At 38.4% G+C, this 22,926-nt stretch overlaps 1 protein-coding gene across 3 annotated transcripts in view; it reads left to right on the plus strand.

Annotated features, from left to right (window-relative positions):
- Positions 1 to 614: 614 nt before the first annotated feature.
- PCYT1A (phosphate cytidylyltransferase 1A, choline) overlaps positions 615 to 22,926 on the plus strand; it is a 49,027-nt gene continuing 26,715 nt past the window's right edge. Inside the window, exons 1-2 of one of the 3 annotated variants that reach the window (XM_037013080.2) lie at positions 615 to 748; positions 20,943 to 21,069. In XM_037013080.2, coding sequence (XP_036868975.1) covers positions 20,953 to 21,069 — 117 coding nt within the window. In that variant the 5' untranslated portion in view covers positions 615 to 748; positions 20,943 to 20,952. Of the gene's footprint in view, positions 749 to 819; positions 839 to 20,907; positions 21,070 to 22,926 lie in introns of those variants that run through there. The other 2 variants (XM_037013079.2, XM_037013082.2) reach the window with 2 other exon arrangements.

Below are 22,926 nucleotides of genomic sequence, written 5' to 3' on the forward strand. Positions count from 1 at the left end.
TTCCTCCCCATGGCCTCCCTTGAGTCCGCTCCGGCTCAGCTAACCTCCACTTGACTCCTAGTGATCATATTTTATGGCCAGAAATAAACCTGGGTCGGAAATAACCAGGATGAAAGAGGGTTTGGGGCCCCTGCAGGTTTTCACAGGACTTGGTTGACGGTCGTGAATTCTCTGCGTCACCAAGTAGGGAAAAGTTGGCGCTAGAGAAGCCGACCCAGGGCCTCCGGCGGAACGCGTCGCGGCCGTCCGTGTGGGGCACTCCTGGTACGAGTTCCCGGCACACACCAGGCGCCGGGGACCGGGCGGAAAGGACCGACACGGGCAAACGCCCAAGAGAGGAACTTAGGCCGGGACGGGCCAAAGCGGAGCCGCGGGGTTAACGCGTCGTGCCAGCTGCCAGCGAGCACTCCGGAACTCGTTTTGAGGAGGCGTCTTCACTGTACAGTCCAGCTCCGCCTGGGACTCAGTTCCCTGAGCCACTTCACCTGCCTCCGGCATTTCCTGCTCAGTTACTCTTTCCCCCGGGGCCTCTGTGGAGGCGGAACTACTGTGTCAGGGGTCACGGTGTTCAGGGAAAAGTCGTGGTAGGATTGACAAGTGGGAGGGTAGTAGGCGGGACTTCCGGCCCGCTGTTCCGTCAGCTGCCTTACCCGGGCGTCTCCCTGCAACCTCTTCAACTTCCGTAGTCTGTGACTGCGCCCAAAAGAAATCCTACGGGCCAGGGGCCAGGGGAAGGAGAGCTCTGAAGGTAAGGACCGGGTGTGTGCAAGTCCTTGCGGCTGTCTTTGAGAGAAGAAGCTGTGGGGCTGGGGCCGCGAGGAGTCTGACGAAAAGAAAGGTGGGTCAGTGACAGCGAGGGGAGTGTGAGGTAGAGGCTGCGAGACTACTGTGACCCGGGGTGATGACAGTGAGGGGACTGTGACAGAGAACGTAACTGCTTACGAGGAGACTGCCACGCAGGGGCCGTGAATGCGAAAGGACGCTGACCTCGGAGAGCACGAGGCGACTTGATCGAGAGCCAGGGACCCGGAGGAGACTCTGTTCTATGGATAGTGACAGTGAGGGATTCTGACCTAAGGGAACATGAAGCAGCAGCTGCGTGGGCACTCTGACCAATGACTAGTAACTTCGAGTGTCTGAACTGGAGAAGAGCCTGGGATCAGTGGGCGGACATGGTACTGTAGGACTGTGTTTGGGCATGGGGTGTGATTCAGAGTCCGTGACTGGGCAGAGAAGGTCTATTAGGGGAAAGAACACGGGTCTGGGACTTACCCGACAGACCTGAGTTTAATTAAGTGGACAAACTTCTTGTGGCTGGGAAACTTACGTTATCACTGAGCTACAGTTTCTTCAGTGAACGAGAAGTTTGTTCTTACTGTTTCCTAAACTATGGGTTCCATTCTGTTAATTGGGTTGTGAAATCCGTTTAGAAGATGGCACTGGGGGGAAAAAAAGGAGTAGATTAGAATTTTCAGTGTGTTCACATAGCAAGGGTAAGTATTGTTTCGTGAAACTTGTTTCAGTTTTATGTATATGAGACTAAGCTGTAAGATGGATTTCGTGTGTCTTAAAACATATCAAATAAAATGTAGTAAAAAAGTTTGAGAAACACTGGACCAGATTGCTTCTGAGTTTTCTTTTGTGTTTAAAATGCCATGATTCTATGATTAGGGGACTGTTTGGAAGTACAAAGATGCAGTTGGGAAGACTGGATCTGTGGATGGGGCACAGGCTCTATCTGATGGACTTAACTGGAGAAGGCTTCCCAAACACAACTCAGGTGACTTCTTGTGACTGAGAATTGAAAATCAGAATCTCAGTTGGAAGAACCAGAACTTATATATTGAAATAAGGACAGTAATACTTAGAGAGGTGATGAGAATATAGGGGTTTATATAGGAACCGCTGCTAGGAATAGATACTATGGAAGGGGAAGATTTTGAGAAGGGTAGGAACTAGACTTCGGAAAGGAACTGAAGATAGAGACAGAAAATATTCTGCCAGGAATAAAATGGGAGTAGAGAGATAGACCTTCAGGATCTTTTTCAGTCTTGATATTTAGTGATCCTGAAAATACAGAAAATTGCTAGTAAAAAGATATTTGAGAATGCAATTTGGTGCAGTAATCAGGGGTAAACAGATGATGACCATCTTGGGAAAGAAAGGATGACCCTGGGAAAGTCAACAATGGTAACTAGAATGCCACATGGGAGAAGCTTTCATGTAGTGTACTAACCAGCTCAGTTATAGGTACATTGGAGGCCATACTGGCATATTGGGATTGATGCCATGCCGTGGGTAATTCAAATGATGTTTTAGCTGCTGGTTTTATTTCCTGCCAATTCCCTTTCATGAGAGCTGATAGCCATGCAGATGAAATGAACTAAAGTGAGTCTCACTACCTCCTCTTCTCTTACAGCCATTTGTAGAAGGTGCTCTTGATTTTGCCACCCAATGTATTTTTTAGGATATCTAATAGAAGAAACAACATAGCAGACACTGTATTTATCAGTTAACCTAATAGCCCCACCTCTCACACACATATACACTTTGTGATAGGGGAAGAGAGTTCAGAAATATTATGGAATTGGAATGAGTTGGGAATGGTAATAGTTTTTGTTTAGCTAGAAAATGGCTAGTTGTACCTTTTTCTAGACCATTAGATATTTACTAACATTCTGCATAACTAAAAGGAGCTACTCAAGAATTTATTTCTAGAACAGACTACATGTTTCAAGGTAGCTTACGTAGAGAGAAGACTTGTAGGCTTGTGATTGCAGCACTGCCTCTGGGGTCCTTTGTATTTCCTGAATGAAATGATTCTTTTTGTCTTACCTGGATTTGCAAATTCCCTTCAAAAACCAGTATAATGGATGGATTGATAAAGAATGAACTTAATTCCTTCCTCAGCCTACAACTTTTACCTCCCATAAGCAGATGAAGTTTTATTTTTCTTGGGGACCTCCCCTTTTGATATGTGATCCCTCAAGGAGAATGAGCTAGTCACATAGAGCCTTGGATTCCGAAGTCCCAGGTTACTTTATCTGATGTTAGTACTGATTCACTCTGTGACTATGGGAAGAATTGTTGCTTTCTCCTGTCCTAGATTTTCTAACTATGGCAGAGGTAACTGCTTTTCTGCTTTCCCATTAATTATCTAGAATATATGCATACTCACCAGATTTTGTATACTGTCTCATGGAGTTTATAAACCACCACCCATTCATGATTCCCTTAGGGAACTGTCTAACCTCTAGGTTAGACATGATTTCCCTAGGAAGCTGAATAACCTCTCCATGTTACAAATGCTGATAAGAATTAATTTGTGAAATGTTCATAGAAAAGCATAATAATTTGCTGTTGTTATTACTGATGGTTAACAACAAATTAGCTAGTAACAATTGTAATTTTCTTATGCTTTTCTTCCCAAGTATTTGCATAACTCTGATCTGAATTCAGATCTTCTGGAGTCAGATTATTAATAGAGATAATTCTCCCTTCTGAATCAAGCAGAAATAGGTCTCTCTTATACCAACATTTGTGTTGCCCTAAAATAGATGATTTGGGGGTGAATTTTTTCAGTTAGGGAAACCCTGAAGTCAGAGAACTTCCTAATCATCAGCGGACTGTGAGAATTCCTTTTTGCTCAAGATTGTGACTGTTTCTACATACTTTATGTTATCATGACATCAGTCACATTAGAAAAAACAGTCTAGGAAATGACTTAGGAAAGACAGAGTGAAGAGATTAGGGCTCTACACTCAACCCTCCTGCTTATCTGCTCAGAGGGTGACTTCTAACACCTCCGCTTTCCCAAGCTTAAACCTTTCTGTTTCTAGTCGTAAACTTCTTTTTTCACAACGTTTCTGTCAGATGGGTACCTGGATATGTGTTTGAAGTGTGATCTGTTATTTTATGAATGATTTGTGGTAAAATTTAAATCCTAACTCTTTGTACAATTTAGTCAGTAAATTCTGGGAATATATATTTTTACATACTCTGTTTTTCAGTATGCCAAAGCTATAATTCAGAAGAAAAACAAGAAACCATTTGTGAGTCTCTCATTTATACTTGGCACTGTGTTAGATTTGTTTACATACATCATCTCATATAAATAATTGAATTGCCTGTATTTTACTGTTTGAAAACCAGGTTAGTAGATAGATCTATGAGAGCTCTTTTTCTTTTCTTTTTCTTTTTTTCTCCCTTTTTGGTTATCCTCTTGCTGAAAGTTGAAAATTATATCTATTTGAAGCTTTCTGTGTTTGGACTAGAATGACTTCCAGTGAACCAAGAGAACCCATGGATCTGCTAGGCTGTTATATCACATAACTATTTGCAAACCAGTTTTGAAGTAAGGGCTGCTAAACACAGTGACAAATGGTCTTTGCTTTATGCTAGAGAACAAAATGAGTGTATGACACTTAACAGAAAACATGTAGTTTTTTATTTACAGAGAATTACCTTAGATGTGATTATTGTTTGTTTGTTTATTTTTTGTCCCTAAAGCAGATATCTTAATCTTTTTTGTGCCATGGACTCCTTTGGACTTTTTGGAATAGTATTTGTATATGCAAAAAGTAAAATATACAGAATTATAAAGGAAAAAAAATTGTTGAAATGCAGTTATCAAAATATTTTTTAAATGTATGATACAGCACTATGTGCCTTTTATTAGCAGAGTAGATAGTGTTTATTATCAGTGGTCTTAAAACTAATAATTTTTAAATGATCGTGTGTTTAAACAGCATTTCAAGATATTTGTAACAAGTATAATATGAATGAAAATATCTATGGTTCCTATTGGTGACAAAATCTGTTTTTCTACTAAGACTACTATTACTATTGTGGCTTATGTTCATAATTTTTTTTAAATGGTGAATTTGCCAGAGGTTAGTAAAAATAAAGATACAATTTTTTTCTTCAAATCCAAGACTCCATGAATCTATCATAGATCCTGCCTTACAGGCGTAAGTTCCGTAACCACACTAGGAAGAGCGCAAGCTAAATACAGGGTTTACTCACTGGATCTTCTAGTAAAAAAGTGTAGAGCAAAATCATTCAACTGTAAGAACTATTACAAGTGTCCTTTGTGAATTTTAGGCTAGTATTTTTCCTGAAATATCCTACTACTGTGTGGCTAGACCCAAGTATAAGCTTTATTTTGTTCCACGGCTAACCCAGGGTCTGACACAGAGTAAGTGCCCACTCAGTGTTTGTTGAATAAGAGTTTTTCTGAAGAAATTAGAGGGAAGAGATGAAGTTCAAAGCTAAGATCTTAGATGTGGCAACTTACTGGCCTCATATATTGATGGGTATATTGAGCTCTGGTTTAAAACCAATCTGTCAGAGAAGGTCATGTGAAAATCGCCTTTACATATATAATTTCCAAATCAGGCATTCTTTTATATTCTATATAGTATGGTGATACATACAAGCTGGTGACATGAACTACAGTAATCCTATATCAAAAAATTATGATACAGTTTCTTGAAATAATCATATTCATAGCACTGTCTTCCACTTTAGAACTGTTGGCATAGTCTAGGTAGAATTTGCTACCAAATTATTGATTTAACTTCATCTAGGTTGGGAGTTGACAAGCTTTTTGTAAAGGACCACACAGTAAATATTAAGCTTTTCAGGGCATACAGTCTCTGTTGCAACTACTCAACTTTGCATTGTAGAACAAAAGCAGCCATAGACAATACATGAATGAATGAGCATGGCTGTGTTTCAATAAAACTAATTATAAAAACAAGTAGCGGGCCATTTTTGGTCTCTGAGCTATATGCTGATCTAAGGGGTCTGCTCCTTCTTGAATCCAGCCCCTCCTAACCACTGTGGGTTAGACATATCCTCCCTCAACCTTTAAAGGCCTTTACAAAAGGGGTAATGTGATGCACTGTATTCTGGGAAAAGGCCTGAATGTTCAGCAAATGACATGATTAATGTCAAGAGAATTAGATGCATTTTAATCTAGGAGTTCACAGAGCTTGCCTCTTAGAGCACCACTTTATTAAGCTCCACAATGAAAGAAGCAAATAAAGATCCCAAATATTAAGTATGCTTGCTCACTTAACTGCTATGCCAGTAGAAAATTACTGAACATACAAAATATATAAAGAGCTCACACACCTCAACAAACAAAAAGCAAATAATCCAATTAAAAAATGGGCAGAGGAGTTGAACAGTTCGCCAAAGAAGAAATTCAGATGGCCAACAGACACATGAAAAGATGCTCCACTTCGGTAGTTATCAGAGAAATGCAAATTAAAACCACAATGAGATATCACCTCACACCAGTAAGGATTGCCACCATCGAAAAGACAAACAACAACAAATGTTGGTGAGGTTGTGGAGAAAAGGGAACCCTCCTACACTGCTGGTGGGAATGTAAATTAGTTCAACCATTGTGGAAAGCAGTATGGAGGTTCCTCAAAAAGCTCAAAATAGACATACCATTTTGCTGGAGTCCAGCTTCAGTGGTGGTGGTGGGGGGGGTGAAGCCCAAAAGGATGAGAGAGAGTCGGTGCACAGAGAGACAGGACATGGAGTCAGTTGGAGGTGGTCTCTTGACAAAGTGCCGATGACAGCTTTATTTATACCATTTTGCACAAGGATATTTTTTTTTTTTTTTTTTTACAAAATAAAGCCAATATTTATTTTACATACACACACACTTGAGTAAGCAAGTAAGTATAAAAGAAACAAGGCTACTGCTCACATAAAACACTATAACCATGTATTTAAATATACATAAATGTAAATATTTGATTTTTTTCCTTTCATACATTCAGAAAACATTTCTGCAGTCTTGGCTTTCTTGGCCCTGTTATCCTCTCCCATTTCTCTGCCCATTGCCCTGTGTGCCTTGACTCTGGCTCCATCCAAGTTGTGTCAGTTAATTCTTTTTTTTTTTTTTTTTTTTTTGAGAGGGCATCTCTCATATTTATTGATCAAATGGTTGTTAACAACAATAAAATTCAGTATAGGGGGGTCAATGCTCAATGTACAATCATTAATCCATCTCAAGCCTAATTCTCGTCAGTCTCCAATCTTCTGAAGCATAACGAACAAGTTCTTACATGGTGAACGAATTCTTACAGAGTGAATAAATTCTTACATGGTGAACAGTACAAGGGCATTCATCACAGAAACTTTCGGTTTTGATCATGCAATATGACCTATAAACCATCAGGTCAAATATGAATATTCATTTGATTTTTGTACTTGATTTATATGTTGATCCCACATTTCTCCTATTATTATTTTTATTTTTATTTTTAATAAAATGCTGAAGTGGTAGGTAGATGCAAGATAAAGGTAGAAAACATAGTTTAGTGCTGTAAGAAGGCAAATGTAGATGATCAGATGATCAGGTGTGTGCCTATGGACTAAGTATTAATCCAGGCTAGACAAGGGCAGCAAGACATCCACGGATGCAGAAGATTTCTCTCAAAGCAGGGGGGGTGAGGTTCTGAGCCTCACCTCTGTTGATCCCCAAATTCTCACCTGATGGCCCCCCTGCGACTGTGCCTGTCTTAGGTTGTTCCTCCCTTGAGGAATCTTACCCGTCTCTGGCTAACCAGTCATCTTCCGGGGCCATACAGGGAAATTATGATAATTTTTTTATTCTGTTGATTAATTGGTATAGGCTGTTGATTAATAGGTATAGGCAAGCTTTTTTCTTTCTTTTTCTTTCTAATCTGTTCATGGTTGGTCAAGTGTTAGACTGGTGATCTTTTTCTGTTCCTTGACTGAAACTTTTCCTAGCAACATGTACTCTATTGTATTTCTTGTTTCTATGTAAAGCGGTTTCTAAGTAATGCATGTGACCACAGAAACGTGCAGCATGTAGCAGTGACTATAGAGTCTGTCAGCTCAGGGTGAAATACAGGTCACTCACTACCACAATTAGCTAGGCAGGTATCATCATCTATATTTCTAATGCAATGGGTACATTTTATTTTCTCATAATATTAATTCTATCATAGGTAGATGCAAGATAAAGATAGAAAGCATGATTTAATGCTGTAAGAGAGCAAGTGTAGATGATCAGGTCTGTGCCTATAGACTAGGTATTAATCCAAGCTGGACAAGGGCAACAAAACATCCACGGGTGTAGACAATTTCTCTCAAAACTTGGGGGGTGAGGTTCTAAGCCTCACCTCTGTTGGCCCCCATTTTCTCACCTGATGGCCCCCCTGTGACTGTGCCTGTCTTAGGTTGTTCCTCCTGTGAGGAATCTTACCCATCTCTGGCTAACCAGCCATCTTCCAGGGCCATACAGGGAGATGTAAAGCTGCTAAGTGAGAGAGAAGTAATATTCTTTGAAAATGTTAGTTTTTTACTTCTTTGCAGATTTATGCCCTGTGGCTTCCAGGCCCAGCACTTGTCTTGAGGTATCTTTGCTTCTTGAAAAATTATGGTATTTGGTAATTTCACATATAAGGCACAAATTCTAGTAAAGGGCTGTAATTAGGAAGGAAGAAGAAAAACTATAGAAGTAGCAGAGGGAAGAAAACATGAGAAGATTGATTAAGTGTCAGAAAGGGCTTTCTATTCAATATTCTCTCATAATTCTATTCCTATAAAACTCTCCATCACTAATTTCACTAGCATTGCAAAAAAGGGGGCATTCCCACTTAGGTGGAGATGGGGTAGTCAATGTTTGACTAGCTACCTGCAGGTTTTGGTATTCTATGCCAAGATCGCCATCTGACCCCTGCGTGTTCTATTCTTCAGGAGCACTGTCCTGAAAAGCTTTTGAGAAGTTTATGTTCTCCTCCTTTCCGTGCTGCTTAGCAAAGGTTAGCTTAGTCTTTGGCAAAAATGCAAGCAAAAGCGAAGCCAATAGTATAATGGAGAATAACAAAATCAAGGTGGGTAATAGGGGGAGCCAGCTGTGAAGGCCCCTGCTTTGCAGGGGTCTTCCTCCAGCCTGAGCTTCGCTACACAGCTTGAGTAGCATGGCTCCCACCACCATTTGACCCAGGAATTCCACTTCTACGAATTTACCCTAAGAATACAGCAGCCCAGTTTGAAAAAGATAGATGCACCTCTATGTTTATCGCAGCACTATTTACAATAGCCAAGAAATGGAAGCAACCTAAGTGTCCATCAGTAGATGAATGGATGAAGAAGATGTGGTACATATACACAATGGAATGTTATTCAGCCATAAGATGAAAACAAATCCTACCATTTGCAACAACGTGGATGGAGCTAGAGGGTATTATGCTCAGTGAAATAAGCCGGGTGGAGAAAGACAAGTACCAAATGATTTCATTCATATGTGGAGTATAAGAACAAAGAAAAAACTGAAGGAACAACACAGCAGCAGAATCACAGAACCCAAGAATGGACTAACAGTTACCAAAGGGAAAGGGACTGGGGAGGATGGGTGGGAAGGGAGGGATAAGGGGGGTGGGGAAGAAAGGGGGCCTTATGATTAGCATGTATAATGTGGGGGGAGGCACAGGGAGGGCTGCGCAACACAGAGAAGACAAGTAGTGATTCTACAGCATCTTACTACACTGATGGACAGTGACTGTAATAGGGGTTGTGGGGGGCACTTGGTGAAGGGGGGAATCTAGTAAACATAATGTTCCTCATGTAATTGTAGATTAATGATACCAAAATAATATTTTTTAAAAATTAAGATGAAAAAAAAGAAAGAATTACTGAACATATGATTCTACTGAGGAAGATCATGTAGGCCCAGAGATGGGGGAAGCAGGAACAGAATGCAAAGGAAACACTCACGTCTCTACTTTCTGCAGATAGCTTCCTATAGTATTCAGTGAAATTTGAACTAGATTTTTGAAACTTAAATGTATATGTGCCTGCAGCTTGCTACTGTTTAGGTTGTTGTCTAGTTTAGGAAGCAATCCATCTCCATTTTCACCCTGGAGTGCTTACTAAGATATACTAGCCATAAAGAAGTAGAATAGAGGGATTTGGGTAATAGTCCCTCAAATTACTCTTGAAGGAGCCTTTCTTTCTCTTTTTTAAAATATATTTTTTAAAACAGCTATCTTATTGAAGAATGAGTGAATATTTAATAACAATATTGACAATATTCTCTATTCTTTTTTTTCATATCAAAGTATAGTTAATATACAATCTTATACTAGTTTCAAGTATATAACACAGTGGTTCAATGGTTACCCACATTATTAAATCCTCACCCCAACTAGTGCAGTTACTGTCTGTCAAGACAGAAAGATGTTCTCCATGCTGTACTACCATCCCCAACTTGTATTGTGATTGAGAATTTTTGTTATCCCCCTCACCCGCTCCACCCACTCACCCCACCCCCACCCCCATGGTAACCACCAGTCACTTCTCAGGGTCTGTGGGTCTACTGCTATTTTATTCGTTTTGTTTTGTTTTTAGATCCCGCAAAAAAGTAAAATCATTTGGTATTTGTCTTTCTCCACCTGGCTTATTTCACTGAGCATAATACCCTCTAGGTCCATCCATGTTGTTGCAATTGCAGAACTTCTTTCTTTTTTACAGCTGAATAATATTTCATGTGTATGTGTACCACATCTTCTTTGTCCATTCATCTCTTGATGGACATTTTCATTGCTTCCATATCTTGGCTGTTGTAAATAATGTGGTGATAAACATAGGGGTGCATATCTTTTTGAATCAGGGATTTTGTTTTCTTCAGGTAAATTCCTAGAAGTGAAATTACTAGGTTGTATGGTATTTCTATTTTTAGCACCTCCAAACTGCTTTCCACAGTGACTGCACCAATTTACATTCCCACCAGCAGTGTAGAGGGTTCCCTTTTCTCTGTATCTTCACCAACACTTGTTATTTCTTGTCTTTTAAAGGAGACTTCCATCTTTAAGACACAAGCATGTGCATGCCAATGCCCAGATTCTGTCTATTTAAGGATATCCTCACTAACACTTGTTATTTCTTGTCTCTTAAAGGAGACACTCATCTTTAAAATACAAGCATGTGCATGTCAGTGCCCAGCTTCTGTCTCCTTCAGGACAGTCATATTGGAAAAACACCTGACTAGATTTATGCTCAGTATCTCCTCATCACCACCTCTCCCTGCTCACACACATTTCCACCTCTTCTCTGTACTTCGTTAGTAGCAAAATTGATACATCCAAGTAAGCATCTATTGGGACACTGAAGAACAAAGCAAGCAGTGTGTACTGGGAGGTGAGTCAGTAGAAACGGAGTCAGATTTTGTGAATCTGAGTAAAAGTCACAGACACTACATTCTGTATCTTGCAAGCAACTTGGAGATACTTGATAGTGTATTAAATAGGCAGTTGGGGGTGGGGGTGGTAGTGGTGTGGGCAGTTATGTCCATATTTAGAATCTGTGCTTGAATGGGAAATTGGAGTGACTAAGATGACTGACCAGGGACTGAATAGGTAGTGTTGGGAAGGTCAGGCCTTACACATGCTGCATTCTGGCTGCCAGCTCCCATTGTCTCTTGTTATAACTTCTTTTGACAAACTTTTTTAGAGGATAAACTCATAAAGAAACAAGAAGTTTTGGCTCTTGCTAACAGGCTCATGAGGAGGGCTCGCTATTCTGTCAACTACTTTCATTCTGACTCATTTCAGCTTACTTACTGTGGGTGCTCTGGTGGAAGCCAGGATCTGTCTGCAAAGTATAAGGCAGATTCCCCACCTCCACCTTCCCAGCCCCATCACCTGCTGGACAAACAGATATTAAGGCAGCCTGTGTGTGTAGGTTTTGTCTCCTCTGGAGTGTAGGCATGTAAAGCCACCTCCTTTTCCAGATCCATCATTGCACCTTTGCTTGAATGGTGGTTGATTACACTGGTGCAGCTGTCATAAAGGAGAGGTTTGGGAAGTGGTGTTCTTCAGCATTGGAGGTATTCAGTGGTTACTGGGCAACTGTGAATGTTATAAAGGTGGTACAGTTTTAGGTACAGCCAAGTTTCAGTATAATGAAAATGCATTTATATCCTCAGTATGTTCTCATCCTCCCACATGCTTTTCTTGGTAGCAAAGCTGATGTGTCCTGGCAGGCATCTGTTGGAACTTTAGGGAAACTGGGGGTGATTTTTCCATCATTTTAGACATTAATTGTTAAAATTCATCTATATGTTTCATGGTGCATAAGTTAGTATGTGTGAGGGAATGTGGGGATGGATAGTCTAAGAGCCAGTGAAAAATGAAAAAACTTGAAAGACCTGTAAAGTGAAAATTTTTAAATTGGTACTGAAAATTAGTAGTAGTTCTAGAGGAAAGACATGGGGGTTAATTTCTGATTTCTCAATTCTTTCAGGATTATCATTATGGAGTTTCTGACCTTGGTGTTTTGTATCTCCTAAGAAAGTAGATAAGATACAGAAGTGTTTTACATTAAAAACCAAAAACTATTAGGTGTGTTTGTTTTAAATCCAAAAGATCTTAAGACTTCAGTTTAAGTTTAATGTATTAAGTTCAGTTTAAAATAAAAATGTAAAGTATAATGTAAGACACAAAGTCATCTTTAGAAAATAAAAGAACTGTATAAGAAGATAAGGAAAAATACTTTTGATAGAATTGGCACTTTGTTGCCCTATCTTTGATATACTTACAAATTGACAAGTACTTGACCCCTTTCCATCAAAACAAATAGTAATGTATATAGGGCATTTCCAAATTTTAAAGCAGTTTTCTATACTTAATACTTTTATTCAAATTGTGATTTAGTGCCTACTGTGTGTCAGGGCTCTAGATAGGTATTGGATCCATCAATTATGATTTTTGTGGTTGCAAGTAATAAGAAACCCGTCTTAACTGACTTAAGCCAAAAGAGGAATGTATTAGTTGGCACAGTTAGACAGCTCAGGATCTGGTTTCTGTCTATCATTGGTTTTGTTTTCTCTGTTGACTGTTTTGAAAAAGATTCTCCTAATTATAGGATTGCCACTAGGTTGTTACTGGATGGTTTCTAGAACAATGTCTCCATTCAAAGAAAGAAGTGATAACCTTTGCTCAAGCATTCCTATCTGGCCAGTCCTGAGATTCGCTGACTGGACAAGCTTAGGTTACCAGCACGGTCCTTCCCTCCTCCCGCGTTCCCCAGTCCGTGACCAGGGGAGAGTGACATGCTGATTGGTTTAGGTTTGGCACATTCAACCTGATGATAGGGCTGAGAGTGAACTCACACAGACCGAATGAAAGTGAATCTTAAAATAAAAATGGCCTCGGGGGATGATCATCAAAAAGCCTCCACAGGGATCCGGACGATGGTGCAGTTGTGGCTGCATCCACCCCACCATTTCCTGGCCGTGCCATTGGAATGAAGAGGGAGATGTCTAGGCTGGCTTGTGCATACAATGAGACAACGAATTTGACCGGATCTGTACTGTTGGAACTCAACCAGGAGTTGGGAGGGGTGCAAGTTGTAGCACTCCAAAATCTTATGACTATAGACTATCTACGGTTAAAGGAACATATGGGATGTGAACAGATCCCAGAAATGGGTTGCTTTAATTTGTCTGATTTCTCTCAGACTGTTCAAGTACAGTTGGACAATATCCATCATATCATAGACAAATTTTCACAAATGCCTAGGGTGCCTAAATGGTTTTCTTGGCTTCACTGGAGATGGATGGTAATTATAGATTTGCTTTGTTTATGTCACCGTATTCCTATTATGTTAATATGTGAACGCAAGTTAGTTAGTTTAAAACCTATACATGCTTAAGGTACTCTACAAGAAGATATGTCAAAGAAATAATTAATCCTCCCATGTTTTCTTCCATATGCTACCTCTATAGCTTTTCTTCTTCCTTCCTAATTACAACCCTTAAATAGAATTCGTGCCTCATATCGAATTTACCGAGTATCATAATTCCTCCAGGTGGTAAAGATACCTCGAGACAAGTGCTGGGCATAGAAGCCACAGGGCATAAATCTGCAAAGAAGTAAAAAGCTAACCTTTTCAAACAATATGGCTTCTCTCTCACTTACCAACTTTACATTTCCCTGTATGGCCCCGGAAGATGACTGGTTAGCCAGAGACGGGTAATATTCCTCAAGGGAGGAACAACCTAAGACAGGCACAGTCGCAGGGGGGCCATCAGGTGAGAAATTGGGGATCAACAGAGGTGAGGCTCAGAACCTCACCGCCCCCCTGTTTTGAAAGAAATCTTCTGCATCCGTGGATGTTTTGCTGCCCTTGTCTAGCTTGGATTAATACTTAGTCTATAGGCACACACCTGATCATCTACATTTGCCCTCTTACAGGACTAAACTATGTTTTCTACCTTTATCTTGCATCTACCTACCACTTCAGCATTTTATGAAAAATAAAAATAATAATGATAAAGGGAGAAATGTGGGATCCACATATAAATCAAGTATAAAAATCAAACGAATATTCATGTTTGACCTGATTGTTTATAGTTCATAATGCGTGATCAAAACCGAAAGTTTCTGTGATGAATGCCCTTGTACTGTTCACCATGTAAGAATTTATTCACTATGTAAGAATTCGTTCACCATGTAAGAACTTGTACATTATGCTTCAGAAGATTGGAGACTGACGAGAATTAGGCTTGAGATGGATTAATGATTGTGCATTGAGCATTGACCCCCCCATACAGAATTTTATTGTTGTTAACAACCATTTGATCAATAAATATGAGAGATGCCCTCTCAAAAAAAAAAATGGCCTCTTTTCAGCAGGAAGATTGAACAGTAGGAAGACAAACAGCAAATATCCCCTGCATCAAGGAGGTTATAGTCTGATTTCTCAATTCAGCCTTACTGTGACTTAGAAATTAAGTACATTTCATTAAGACCTTCCTTAATCACATGAAGAAACTCTTAAGGGCAAGGGACTTAGGGTACTGGGAAGAGCTAGAATTAAATCAGTTTATATGATGATTCCTGGCCTAGGGCCCTCTCTGCTCTGGACCAAACTAGAACAAGCCCCTGGAATCCCTGAGCCTGCCATTGACTTGCCCTGTGGGAAGGGAGCCCAATCTTTATTCCTGCCTGGCACTGTGTACCACATGGCCAGAGTGCAATTAGTGGTTTTGGTTAAATTCACATCTGACCATTTTATATATAAGGTAGTACAGTGTTGTCATTGAGCACACAGATCCTAGAGCCAGAATGCCTGGGTTCAGGTCCTGTTTTTCCCTGTCTTAGGTATGTGACCTTAGTCAAATCATTTAACCTAGCTGTGCCTCAATTTCTCATCTGCAAAATAGGGATAATAGTATTACCTAACTCAACATACACAATTCATGTTGTGAGGATTAAATTATTTAATATATGCAAAAGACATAACTTCTTGGCACATAGGAAGTAGTGTAACTGTTAGCTCTAATTATTAGCATTATTAGTATTATAATCTTTGAGACTGAACTACGTTAGAGAAATGTGGGTGGTATGATAGTGCAGTGCAACTGGTTTACAGCTGGTTGAAGACCCTACTCATTAAGAATTCTAGATAATATTCTCTGTTCTGCTTTCTAAAGATGAACCCTACTGTGTTTCACATTTTACTAATCTAAAGAGTATTAAGGGTGGATCTCAGTGAGGAGAGAGATCTCTAGTGGTATGTCACATTAGTGTATGGTGCCATATATCTATCCTGATTCATATTGTCAGCAGTGATTTGGATGGAGATATAAAAACCATGCTTTTCAAGTTTGTAAATTGTGTAATATTTTGATTCAAAGCTAATATGATATATGGCATTCAAGATTTGAAATAATTTTAATAGATAAGAACAAAAAGATCACCCAGGACTATATAACAGGATGTAACAGCATTATAACCAATAAAATTAATAAATGTATCTCTACACAACCACTGATTGAATATCCTGTCTGTGCCAAAATGAAATGCCTTCTGAGGAAACCTAGTCCCTTTTCAGGTAACTCTTATTCCTGAAAAGGTTTTTATTATATGTAGTTGAAATTTGTGTCTGCATCTTCAAGCAGTGATCCATATTCTATTGTCTAGACTTTCACAGAAAAAGTGTCTGCCTTATCCAACATGACAGGCATTCAAATACTGAGAGATAGTTATCAGGTACCTTCTTGTACAATGCAGAATGTACTGTACTGTATTGTATACTATAGTAGTTAAGAGAGTGTAGTCTGCAGCCAAGCAGACTGAATTGGATTCTTAGCTTCACCACTTACTAGTAGTGTCACCTTATCTTCTGTGCTTCAGTTTCCTCATCTGTAAAATAGTGATAAAAATAATACACATGTTAAAGGGTTGTGAATGTTAAGAGCTTTCATATATTTACAGTGTTTGGGCAAAAAGGTGTTAGGTAAGTGCATAACACAGGAGACAGGCTTAAGGCAGATGATGACAACTACTGTTACTAAAAATAATAGTAGCTAATACTTAGGAACACTTTCAATGTGACAGGCACTGAGCTAAGGCTTTACATGGATTACCCTATTTAAGCCTCATTTGTTAGAAGATGCAACTACTAGTTAGAGAGATTAAAGAATTTGTCCAAGTTCTCATAGCTAATTAGTGGTAGAGATGGGATTCATATGTAGGTAATCACATTTTAGGACCTGGCCTATTATTACACTATGCTGATGGAGTGAGGTTAAAGATTTTTACATTTCTCAAAGTGGAGCATGGATAAAAATATTTAGAAATGCTGCCTTAGACATTTGATTAGAGGTATTTATATAAGGCAAATGGAGAGATTTTGTTGAAAAGTGTTATATTCATCTGAAATGCAGATAAAAAATATATTAGTATTACTATTATTTATGAAAGGGCTTTGTAACATGTTAATGATAATAAAAGTTGCCTTGATTCTTTCTGTTTGTGAATTTTACTTTAGCTTTAAATAGCTAGTCAGATAACTTTCTCTTGCTTTGAGTCCTCATTGTGATATTTTATGTTTTTTGTATAATTTCTTAATGTAGTGGAATAGATCCAGTGTCACAAAATCTGTTGACTCCAGACATCAATTTGGCTTTAAAATACATTTTAAAACCACACTGGCAGTATTTTAACTCTTAGGAGGAGAGCCTTTGCTTCTTTTTAGTATGACAATATCCACCATGTGTTTGGTAGGTTAGGTAGAATTATATGACAAGATGGTTCCATACTTCAAGAAGTAAGCAGTTAAAAGGCAAGGCAAATTTTATGTTATATATTTTTTACCACAACATAAAAAAAAAAGCAAAGCAAAGTTGGATGGGGAGAGAACTTGAGAGTGATATATATATTCATTATCTTAATTTTGATGATTTCACAGTTATACAGAGATGTTAAAACTCATTAAATTATACACTTTAAGTATGTATAATTTACTGTATGTCAACTGTACTTCTGTAAAGCTGTAAAAATATAGCACACATACCCCACATATGCAGAGCCCAGACTTCTGAGAAGTTCCTATAAACATATCTTTGGATGTGTTAAGTATTTTTCATTAAACGTCAAGGAGTTTTAACTTGAAGTTATGGAAAATAACTGGTAAAGATATGACGATATCCCCTTGATTTATTATGGCACCCTTAAAATTCTGTTTTATATCATGAATGAAAAGTAGAGGTGCCTTTAAAATACCACCTATTTGTAATGTCAGAAGAGGAAGAAGCAGAGATTAAAGAATTCTTTATTGCTTAAATTGAAAGCTTATCAGGAAATCCTATCTGATAGGAAAAACTGTCTGATAGGAAAATCTACATATTTGTACAGCTGGTAAATCTCGCATCCTCTAAATCAAGCCAATAGCCACGTCAATTCTATTTAATTGGTCTTTGGACCTTGTTTACCTTTAAATAACTGTGACCTTTCATTCCATTGTTGAGTTAGTCTGGTCTGACTAAAGCCTGCAAAACCTTAAGGGACCCATCCCATGGAGAGAATGCACATGACAGAAGGAAGCAACAGTGATCATGATGAGATAATTTCTGTTTAAAAATCTTGGATTTTGGGAAGACAGCAGGATTATAGTGGTAAGGACTTTGGAATTAGATAAGTTTGAATTTAAATCCTGGTTCTCCCACTTAACTGCTACATGATCTCTTTTGTAGGTTGCTTAACCTTCTTGATCCTTAGTTTTCTCACTTGTAAATTGAGACTAATAACACCTGCTTCCCAAGTTATGTGGGTTAAATGAGAAAAATGTATATAAAGGGCCTGGTACTGGTCTGGCACATAGTAAATATTCAAAAAGGATAGCCATTACTATGACTTACTTCCTTGCAAGATATTGAGATTACTACAATATACTTCCTGGAATTTATGTATCATGTACACTGATTCAAAGAGTTAGGAAGGAGATTTTGTATTATGACGTCCTTAAAACTCTTGTTTTTTATCATGTATATAAATTTCTAGAGACCCCAAAAAACAATCTTACATGAGGGCCTAAGTGTATAGAAAATTGTTACAGAGCATTTTAATAATTTAAGTTTCTATTTAGAAAAAAACCTATAGAAAAGTTGTAAGAATATTAAAATGACTTCTTTTTGCCCTACCTAGATTCATACATTGGTAATATTTTGTCATATTTGCTTTACCTTTTTTGTATGTAATATAATATACATTATTTTTTTTTTCCTGAACAAAAGTTGCAGAGATCAGGACCCTTTATCCCTAGATACTTCAGCATTTATCTACTAAAGACAAGGACAGTCTTTTACGTAACAGAGTAATTATCAAATTTGGGAAGTTTATTTTAACATTGATGGTTATTATTATCTGATACATCATCCATAGTCATATTTTACTGATTGTCCTAATGCCTATGCTTTATAACAAATATTCCCCCAATCTAGAATTGTGTATTACATTTAGTTGTCATTTCTTTGGTCTTTTTTAACCTAGAACAACAGTCCCTCAGATCATTGCTTTTCATAATTGACATTTTTTGAAGAATACAGATCTGTTGTTTTGTATAATGTCCTTTAAATGAGGTTTATCTGTGTTCCTTATAAATCCACACAGTTAAGCATTTTTGGCAAGTAATGTATCCTCAGTGCCTTTCATCAGGGGGCATCATTGATGATATTAATTAACTTCGATAATTTAGCTTAGAGAGTTTTTCACTGTAAAGGTAACTCTTTACCCTTTGTAATTAGTAAGTAATCTATAAAGATTTTAAAACTGTGTAAATATCCTGTTCCTCAACAAACTTAAAATCCCAATCATTTTAGAATCCTAAGAGCATTTTTATATCATAAATATACTTTCCCCCAGTGGTTTTAGAACCTCAGGAACATTTTTATATTGAAAACATGTGCTTTCCTCACCTTGATTGAAGCCTTCTTGGGAAAATAGTTTTTCCTTTAAAAATTATGTTACAGTACTTTGTACACAGTAAGTACTCAATATTATTGACAACCTGACCTTAAGCTGCCTGACATCAGATAAATGATTACATTTCTTGGAATGGATTTTTTCTTCCTGTCCTTAGAAGAATTTAACAGATACTTAGAGCAAAGTCCTGTTTTATGCAAATTAGAAACAGTCATAAATTAGTTGGATTGATTAGGCATTCTTAGCAGGCCTCTCAGACCAGTGAGATAAGAGTAGTAATACTGACCTCTAGATATTTTGAAAGAATAATTCATAATAATAATGAAGAAAAGCTCTGATCATCACTGGAAAAACTTGGTTAAAATGTATAGTACCCTTTTTCCATTTTAATTTGCATTTGTGATGAAAGGGAATTTCTAGGTAGTATTCATCTTTCACTTTAGATTCTGACATTTTTTCATATCAGCCTAATACTTAGCCATGACTCATGGGGTGTCACCTGCATTCTCTAAGAATTAGGACATGTTTCTTGTAGATCTTGTCACATTCTCACTTGGAATTTAGCTGGAGGGAAGAAAGTAAGGCACAATTGCAGTTTAGATGAACATTTATTCAGAAGGGCTTATTAGAGGCAGTGAGACAGAGTAGAATGTCCTCAATCTGTCTGGCATTTGTTTTGTTTTCTACCTCTTCTCTGAGGATCTTTTTTACACCTTTCACTGTACCATATCTTGGACAGAGATGGCAGTTGATCACTAAAGTTCCACTAACCCCAGTTTCTGGCTGATGCCTAAAATTTCATCATTATCAAAAATTTATTTGTGCTAATTATGCTATCCTAGGAAAATGCAGATATCCTTGAGGGGGGTTGCAGGGTAGCACAAACCAACATCTAAACATTAACATCACAAATATTCAGAACTTTCCTGTGGTAGCTAGTTGCTAGAAGCACTCTGCTAAATGAGACAGTTTTAAGTTTTCTTTGGGGTAGGAGAAGCTTGGGTGGCGTTTTGACAGTTGGTGACTGAACAAGCTTAAGGTGCTACAACTCTGAAAGAGAAAGGGGGAATGAGTATTGGAAAAAATAAGGAAGGACATTTAAAAGATGCAGTCACTTTACAATTTTCATGAATTTAACCTAGTGAAGTGATCTCTGAAATCAACAGAATATTTAGAGTTAAGGAATCCATGCTTGGTTTAATCAGGAATTGGTGATAGCCATCCCTATAAAAAAGTCTTTTTTCCCCAAAGTCTCATTTTGCAATGAAGACATTCCTTTCACATTTCCTTGTACCTGTCATACCTCCAGGGTGTCCCATGACACAAGGGGTAGTGGTAAAGTCTGTATGACTAACTTTCTCTGCCAAGTTATTCCAGTCTTTTGCATGCGGTCAAGACATGGAATTAACAGTTAGAATACAGGCTGCATTGGTCAGGGGTAATCTCCAAGGGCAGGTGATTGATTGTGGCCATTGTTCCACAAAGAAGCATTTCAGTGTTCCTACTAGAACTTGTGGTTTATTGTTGTTTTTGCCAGATTCAGCTGGCTCATCTTTGTGAGAGGTGTCGTACAGAATCTATCTTTTGTTGAGTGCATTGTTGTTAACATCTCTGAAATACTGGTGACAGATTTTTTTCCTGCCCCCAGTGAGAAAAAAAATCTTTTTCACTTTCTATGGCCAGTTGAAAGAAGATGGATGCACAGAGTTCAGCCAAAGTCAACACAAGGAAGAGGAGGAAAGAGGCACCTGGACCTAATGGGGCAACAGAGGAAGATGGAATTCATTCCAAAATGCCACGCTGTGCAGTTGTAAGGAAATGTTTTATTTGTTGAACACTTAAACCTGGCAAGGGGAGGGTAGAAACTGATACATAATTGATGATATCAGTGTTACAATTCTTCTTTAAATCATGGAAAGAAAGAATAGTGTGACTAGTAACTATTTTTACAGTTGCTAGAAATCTTATACTTTCTTCTGAGATTATAGTTCATAGCTCAGTTGTAAGAGCTTTGTATTAAGATTAGAAAAAGAATGTTAGGAAAATTTGGAGTTTGTGTGTATATTAGGCTAAAGATCAAATTCAAACTAAAGAAAAAGAAATTGAGGCTCTAGGCAGTGAGTGATCCAATCTTGCTATTATCTCATGTTTTCCATGTCTTAATGTCTTTTGTCCTTTATCATTCTTCCACTCTGTTACTGGTTATGTGTTAGGTGGAAACCTTTTGCTATTACAGCCTATCTTTCATTCCTTTATCTCTGGGATGTTATCTTTGTATTTTCTAACTACTGCCAAGCCGTTGATGAAATACCTCATTTCAGACTGGTCACCTATCTCAGGTTGGTACCCATCTTAAAGCTTCTCCTAAAAAAACACATCAAAGAACACTAGTACACAACTGAAGTTGCTATTGATATATAGTATTATGAAATCCATGTTTTAAAATCCCAGTGACAGAAATGTGGGCTTCTGTATTTTCTTTGCCTATGTTGACCTTTAGTCTTTAATTGTAGTTTCCACTGGTTAGTTCTGGAGCCTCATAGCCCAAAGGGGAAAGCATTTATTTGTACTCTGACACAACTAATAATTGTTCCAAACCACTGCTCTATCTTCAGCAGTAAAAGCAATTGGACTTCACAAATAGAAGGCATATGCTCCAGCCCTGATATTAATGATATTGGTGAGGGCAAGGGTATTAGTTTCCTACTGTGGTTGTAACAAATTACCACAAATTTAGTGGCCTAAAAACACTACAGATAAATTATATTAGATTTTTGAAGACCAGAAGTCTGAAGTGGGTCTCAGAGGGCTAAAATCACAGTGTTGGCACAACTGGAGATTGTAGGGTAGAATCTGTTTCCTTGTCTTTTCCAGCTTCTAGAAGCAGCCCACATTGCTTTGCTCATGGTGCCAGCCAGTAATTGCATCACTCTGCTGCTTCTGTCATCACATCTCTTGGATCTGCTTCTCTTGCTTCTCTCAGTCACTTTTAAAGACCCTTGTGATTACACTGGACATACCTGAATAATACAGGATAATCCCCCCATCTCAGAATCCTTTAATTTAATCACAACTGCAAAGCCTCTCTTGCCCTATTAGGCAACACAGTGACAGGTTCTGGAGAATAAGATGCAGACATCTTTAGGGGTCCATTACTTTGCATACCACAGCCAGTAAACTCAGGTAATGACTCAGCAGTCAACAAAACAGGGCCTCATTCTTTTCTGAATGTCTCTTAGAGAATTCAGGTTAAAGAGATGGTGGTGGGCATCAAATCAGCAGTCTCACTTGGAGCAGGGACAAGTTATAACCAAGTCTGTGATGCTCTCAGCCAGTCACCATAGCCAGGAATAAGCAAAGGAGGCCAGTCTTAGTGGAGTGGGTTCTGAGTAGACCTAAATTTCTTGGTCTTGGGAGCTGAGGAAACTCAATGCTTTAAATTATTTTGCTTCATGTTTTCAAATCAGTTGAGCGACTTGCTGCCTATTTCACATTCCTCTTTGGAACACACTGGCTATTTAGCATGGGCTAATAGTCACAGATTCACTCACCCAACAAGCTGGACTGACCCTAATGTAGAGCATCTACTAATGTCATCTCTGCTGTATACCTGTACTTTCTACGTCTGAACCCCTTTAAAGTCTGTAGCAAAAGCAAATAAGATTTT

Source organism: Manis javanica, chromosome 3 (assembly GCF_040802235.1).
Source record: "Manis javanica isolate MJ-LG chromosome 3, MJ_LKY, whole genome shotgun sequence".
Lineage (NCBI taxonomy): Eukaryota > Metazoa > Chordata > Mammalia > Pholidota > Manidae > Manis > Manis javanica.